This window comes from Arachis ipaensis, chromosome B03 (genome assembly GCF_000816755.2).
Source record: "Arachis ipaensis cultivar K30076 chromosome B03, Araip1.1, whole genome shotgun sequence".
NCBI classification, from domain to species: Eukaryota; Viridiplantae; Streptophyta; class Magnoliopsida; order Fabales; family Fabaceae; genus Arachis; species Arachis ipaensis.
In genome coordinates this window covers 134,987,590-134,993,995 of record NC_029787.2, presented here as the reverse complement: position 1 = coordinate 134,993,995, position 6,406 = coordinate 134,987,590, and the positions used below count along the sequence as shown (strand labels likewise).

The following is a 6,406-nucleotide window of genomic DNA, read 5'->3' as shown; positions in this document are numbered from 1 at the left end:
TTAACACTGATCAAATTTAAAAATATATACATTAAATTCTTTCAAGTTTTAGATAATGAATGTTAAAATTAATTATTAGTAAAAATTAAACTCTTTCACATGAATAGAATAACTAAAAAACTTATTATTTTATTTTTTTTAATCTACGGAGACTATAGACTTCTTAACCGACAAGGACTTTTGCCTCCTACGACTTTTATGTAAAAGTAATTACAAAAGATTTATAATCCCATAATGTTATTACGGACAAATACACTAGTTTAACACATTTTCTGCGCCAATCACACTCTAGACAAATTGTGACACTTCACACAAACATAGTCTCTTATAACAAACAGAAAAAAGAGGCAAAGCAAAAAATTGGAAAAAGAGTGAGTAAATACTGTTAGTGTCGGATGCAAAATATGCACAATCAAAATCTCCAAGATCATTGTTCATTAGTGCTATAATCCCCAAAGAATCAAATATAAATCCCAATATGATTTTACTTTATTATTCATTGATGCCACCTTAAAAATCACATGAAAAACTAATATGTCACTTAACATGATATGTCATATAAAACACGATGGAGTAGAAAGTTAACATCTATTTTGCAACTTTATAAACTAAAAAGTTATTCACAATTTCAAAGGCCAAATGACTTATGTGTGCGACCTCAAGAAAAGTCATGACTTACTTTAAAATATTAGCTGAGCGCACGCCTGGTGGCCAAAGCACTGCAATTAACAAGAACAAATAATTACTTAGAAACATAACACAGACACAACAGGACAGAGAAAATTGGTAATCCCCTCCTTCACCCCCAAAAAGGTTGAAATTAAGAGTTACCCCTCATATTTCTTATAAATTTTTCTACTTAAATACTTGATGTTGAATAATAAAGTCTCCCAAAGAAGCTTCCACACCTATTACTGTCCCTTTCAGTTCTATCCATACCATCCTAGATTTTCAATTGGATTTACCGACTTTAGTCTGTTTCATCTTTCCTCTTTAAGGGGTGCATATCTGCATTTGTATCTGAAATCTACATTTTGAAGCAATTAATGCCAGGAAGCATCAAATGCAATGAAATTGGATGTCATCCTTGAAACTTTGCTCAATAATGCTTTTGTTTCATTTAATTTTTCTAAATTAGATTTTGTGATTTCCAATGAGTTTTGACCTTTGAGTATGATGGCAGAGTAACAAACCTGTATGTTAGACTGATACTGTCAGGATCCAATATGCCAACTGGGTATGCTCTTCCATGGATATTGCTCACTACAGGAACTTGGTTGACTCCATATTTGTTCATAGTCATTTGAGCATAACTAAGTTCCATGTCTGGAGTAGCTGTCCATGGTATACTACATACTCCGCCATTTAATAGGCATAATTCAGAAACTAAAAGCTCCTGTAAGAGGAAGAACCAATCAGTCAAATTCATGATGGAACAAAGCAATTTAGTTCAACACTAGTTTTAGCAGTATCTTTATTTAGGTAGCTACCCCCCTCCCATCGAAAAGAAAAAAGAAAAATAAAAGTAACTTAATTCAACACTTGCACATTTGTTACTCTTTAAGATTTCAAACCTTACTGTAGCCTCTGCTTAAGCACTTGAATCTAACACAACTTCATGTCCAACACTAGACTTCTGAGTGTGAAGTTTGTATGATCGGACATCTGTAGATGGTCCAACAATAACCACAAATAGGATTTGTACCACCTTGAAAAATGAGTGAGCCTAACTTCATCCCAAAACTAGTTTCTGGACGAGAATTGCCAAGATGCTTATATAGGTTACCTTAACTATATCCTTAGATAATGTGAGACTCTAACCAATACCATATCTTTTACTAATGAATATGTCAAACACAAAAAGGATAGAAAGAAAAGAAAAGAAAAGAGAAAAAGACATATTTCCTAATCGGCTAACTTATGCATTTACATTACATGTATAGAGAACAATCATTTGTTATTTCTCCACCTAAGAACATGTTAGCATTCAAATCATTGTGTAGATAAATGCGTAAAAATGTGCAGTATTTCCCCTGTTATGTATAATCGGAAGTGACAAGGTAATGCAATTGATGATATTTTTGCAAGAGCAAGAGTTTCCCCAACTGATTTTTACTTCACCATAAAGTGGCTATATATTATGTCATCATCAAATAAAATATATTAAGTCTCCACATCCACTCGAGGTTCAAAGTCTTGTACCTTAGGCCTTTTGCTTCTGGCTGATGCAAATTTTCCGTACTCTTGAATGTCTTTAAGTGTCAAAAAACCAATCAAAGTATCATCAGTGTCAATAATTACAGCACAGGACTCTTTCTCAGCAAGCATGAGGTCTATTACATCAGTAAGCAGGGTGCACATCGAGACCTTCAGATATTTCGTATTCATGGCTTCTGAAACAAGTGTTCTCATGGAATATGTTGTTTTAACATCATCATTGTCTAAACAAAGTGAGCTTTCCACCTGACACAAATTGCTTGAAAATGGCACAACTCCCCCAAAGTTATTACCGGTAGATGATTCTTGACTGCCATCTCCCCTCTTTGTCTGTACAGATGATATCCATGAAGACAAGCCCACTGCTCCAAGTAGAGGTAAAACAATCCGATAGTCCTGTGTCAATTCAAACAGAAGTAAAACTGCAGTAAGAGGCACTTGACAAACTCCAGCAAGAGTCGCAGCCATTCCAACCTGCAAAGGAAGTTCTATGTGATATATATATATGAAAAGAAACTTCATTACAGAACGACACACAGGTAAAAAAGGCTGGAATGGAATAGAGCACAAGTACAAAAGGATATAAAAGTACAAGGGTTTAGCTAACATGTGCCGTTATTAACAAAAGTTTTTAAATCTTTTAGTTTAATAAATGCACAACAAATGCATTGGAAACTTAAATTTTGTTACTTATTCTATAGAAAAATATAAAAAGGAGAAAAAACAGAGGCAAAGAATGGAAACAACAAACAAAACTAGTCAGCAATAAAGAATTAAATATTTAAAGGGGAACCTACATGTTATCATTTACTGCAGTTTAAAGTTTAAACAAAGAGTAACCTTTCATTTCCAATCACTCTTCTTTATTTTCCTCAATCAAAATACAGCCCAAGCTTTGAAAGTGAAATTGCACAGTAAGTTTATTGCACAATATGCTTCCAACTTTTTGTTACAATTCATTAAGTCAGATTCTACTGTGATAAGATGAAAAGGACTAAAGAGAAAGGCCTTAAACATCAAATTGGTAAACAGTATGCTACATATCAAGATCTAAAATTTTGAACCATGATTATTTGCATAGTTTCTCTTGGAAAAGGCTTATTTGTCCATCCATGAATGGAAGTCATCCCGGAAAGGTCAAATTAACCTCACCAATCAAAGAGAAGCAAAAATGATTATGTCAAATGTAAAATACCTGAAGTCAAAATTTATACAGCCACATAATAAAGAATGGTACCAGGCCATAAGCTTGTGGTGATGCCACTTCCAATACAGAGAGATTAATCGTAGGATAGAACTCAGCAACAGCCAAACCAATGAATTTCCCATAAGCCATCCCAGTAGCTGCACCAATAAAGAGAGATGGAGCATAATACCCTCCCACTAGTCCAGACGCCCGGCACAAAGAAGTTGCAATTATCTTAATGGCTACTAGCTGAAGCAGAAGGTCAGTGGAAAGACCTTTCACAAATGGCCGAGATTCCAACAAGATGTCAACATTCTCAAAACCCCAGTAGAGGATTTCAGGATATACCAATGCTATCAACCCCACTGATAAACCTCCTAACACAGGGAATGAAGCTCGTGGGATGCCAGTAGCCTTGTGAATATTGTCAACATTATTCAACATATATGATGTACACCAAGACAGAGCCAACGACACAAGACCACATAAAATACCCAGCAGTAGATACAGCGGGAGCTCTGAAAATCAATTGAATACTAGCACAGTAAAACTTACTGATCAGATTGAAAAAAGGCAAGAATTTGTCCCAAAGGAATAATTTTTTGTTCTTGAAATTTGAATCACCACCTCAACAGAATATAATACCAGGTTGCTGTTTAACAAAGACAAGCCTACAGATACTTTGCCATATAATGTCAAATCAGAATAACTTTAGCCATATTTGACAGAAAAGATTTAGAAATTCAAAACCTTGCAAACAATATGATAATGCCATTATTTACTAATCTGTTTCCGATGGTCAATCAGGAGGTTCTTCAATCTACAGTAGGGATGCTGTGTATCCATGTATTGTAGATTTAAAAGCAGTCAAATTGTTTGTTTGCCACCAGTACTGAAAATTCTTGAAGCACTTAGAACAAAGTATCAAAGTAGAGCTATGTTGGCAATAAAGGATGTTCAGGAGTCATAAAAGGTCAAAGAGGAGCTATGAAGAAGCTTTAGTTGTAGTATTAACAACCTAACATGCCCAGCAATAGAAGATATCAAAGATGATAACAGTAGTGGCAGTATGGCAGGATAAGCATAGTTAGAATCGCTATCAATTTGTTTTGATAAAAATCCAACCACATAGTATGAACTGCTATAGTATGATGAAAAACTTATGCTCAGGCAGCTCATTGGTTCTATAAGGCATCCGAATACTATAGCTTGCGTGCATTTTGTGTCAGGAGAGTGGAAAAGGGACTAGCCGGATAGGGATGTTGAGGTATTATTAGAGTTACTAGATTTAACAAAATTTGCTAGCCAATATCCAGGTAGAGCAATTCTGACTTGTTTGTCCTAGGTTGGGCAGTTACAAGCTTAGTCATAGAGATCAGTAAAACATATTCAAACCAAAATAGTAAAACAAGAACTTTTTACATAAATGAGCATACTTCACCAATATAATTCTTTGATTCTTAATCGTTCTTCATGCATTTATATGCTTCCTTTGATATTTGACAGTGGCAACAAGCACTGAATGTATCAGACTGTGTAAGATCTCAAAACAAAAACAATGCTTTCGATGGCTTACCACCAGGAGAACGGAAATCATATTCTGGAACTTTAAAGGCTGGTTCAGAGCCAAGGCCAATCTCCGAAACTACGGAAGCTATTACAGCGCTTAGTATCACCATAGAAGTAGTATTTGTAAGAGGCAAAGTTGCATCAGCAGATGATGGCCACAAGACAGACTCAACCGCAAAAAAACAACCAGCAACAGCAGCATTGAAACCTGGACAAATGAAACGATAAGTAAAGAGAATAACTCAAGCTCACAAATTCATAATAGTCAGTCACTAACAGGTACCAAGCTCACATACATACCAGAGGAGAGACCTGCAGCAGATCCGGCAGCCAGAAGCGAGAGCATTCTGGCAGAATTCTTGTCAAAGAAAGAACCAACACCTTTGGCAATGGAAGTACCAATCTCGACGCTGGGACCCTCAGGACCAAGGGAATTACCAGTGCCTAAGGTAATAGAAGCCGCCAAGGCCTTTAAGAAAGGGCGGGAAGCAGACACGAATGGGTCTTGGTTTTGCTCTTGCTCGACCGCAGAATCACGAAGGAGGTTCAACACGGCCACAAGCACGCCTCCGAAAGCTGGAACCAGTATCACTCTTGTCCATGTTGCCTCAATAGGCTCTTCTCTCAACCACGAGGCGCCTCGAGAGGGAATCCCATCCCAGCACAAATCACGAATTTCATGGACCTTCGTCAAATTTTAGTCCTATGCATTCATTATTTATGGTTTCGTTTGCTTTGGTTTGTTTAGGGTATTAAATAATAAATAGCATTTGCATTCGCATATAATAATGATAAAATTGGGAGTATAGTCAGTTAGCTCATAGCTGGCTAGCGTACTCACAGCGTTATTGAAAAACACGACAGCGAGGCCGGTGAGGAGACCAACCAAGCATGAAGATATTATTCCTGAATTTTGAATCCTTCTGGGGAGGAAGAGGAGATTTCGCTCTAGTTCCACTTCTTGGGAAGCAGAAGCTCCTTCACCTTCACCTGCACCTTCAACTTGTGTTTTTTTGCTATTTTCAGGTTTTGGCACACAAAGCAGAGGCCTGGGACCCCTTCCGGCATTCGTGAAGTACTGCCACCGACGACTCTTATCCGTACATGGAAAGGCGGAAGAAAGGGGGATCAATGAGCGACTTACTGTAACTGCCTGTGCCTGCTTAGATTTAACACACAGAGAAGCGAGGATCAGATGATATGGAGTAACCCCCGTTGCGCATCCTGAGCCTACCATTTCTGACGCTCGATATTGCAGCTTCGTCCCACGCGACGCCGCGCTACCATAATTGACATGTCAGTCATGTAATATAACAAAAATGCTCCAAACTTTATTATTTTTTGTTATAATTTTTAGTCATTAATTTAATTTTTTAAGAAGTAGCATCTAGAAAAAAAAGACAGAAACTAGAAATAAAGGCTTATAAATCTCTA

The 6,406-nt window shown here is 36.8% G+C and overlaps 1 protein-coding gene across 2 annotated transcripts; it reads right to left on the bottom strand.

The window, feature by feature from the left end:
* Positions 363 to 6,272, bottom strand: LOC107631942 (chloride channel protein CLC-e). Of its 2 annotated transcripts, none has more exons than XM_016335542.2 (7): positions 5,814 to 6,272; positions 5,273 to 5,657; positions 4,980 to 5,180; positions 3,455 to 3,921; positions 2,203 to 2,691; positions 1,194 to 1,396; positions 363 to 719 (listed from the first exon to the last, which is right to left on the bottom strand). In XM_016335542.2, the coding sequence occupies exons 1-7, from the start codon at positions 6,207 to 6,209 to the stop codon at positions 689 to 691; spliced, it is 2,172 nt and encodes a 723-aa protein (XP_016191028.1). In that variant the 5' UTR covers positions 6,210 to 6,272; the 3' UTR covers positions 363 to 688. The 2 variants fall into 2 exon arrangements, with proteins under 2 accessions (XP_016191028.1, XP_020975708.1); XM_021120049.1 differs by lacking the exon at positions 363 to 719 and adding an exon at positions 754 to 1,027.

Coding starts and splice junctions, on each gene's coding strand:
- LOC107631942 (XM_021120049.1), bottom strand. CDS start 6,209: ATGGTAGGCTCAGGATGCGCAACGGGGGTTACTCCATATCATCTGATC. Junction 5,658..5,813: donor TCGTGTTTTTCAATAACGCT/GTGAGTACGCTA, acceptor AATTTGACGAAG/GTCCATGAAATTCGTGATTT. Junction 5,181..5,272: donor TGCTGCAGGTCTCTCCTCTG/GTATGTATGTGA, acceptor TCATTTGTCCAG/GTTTCAATGCTGCTGTTGCT.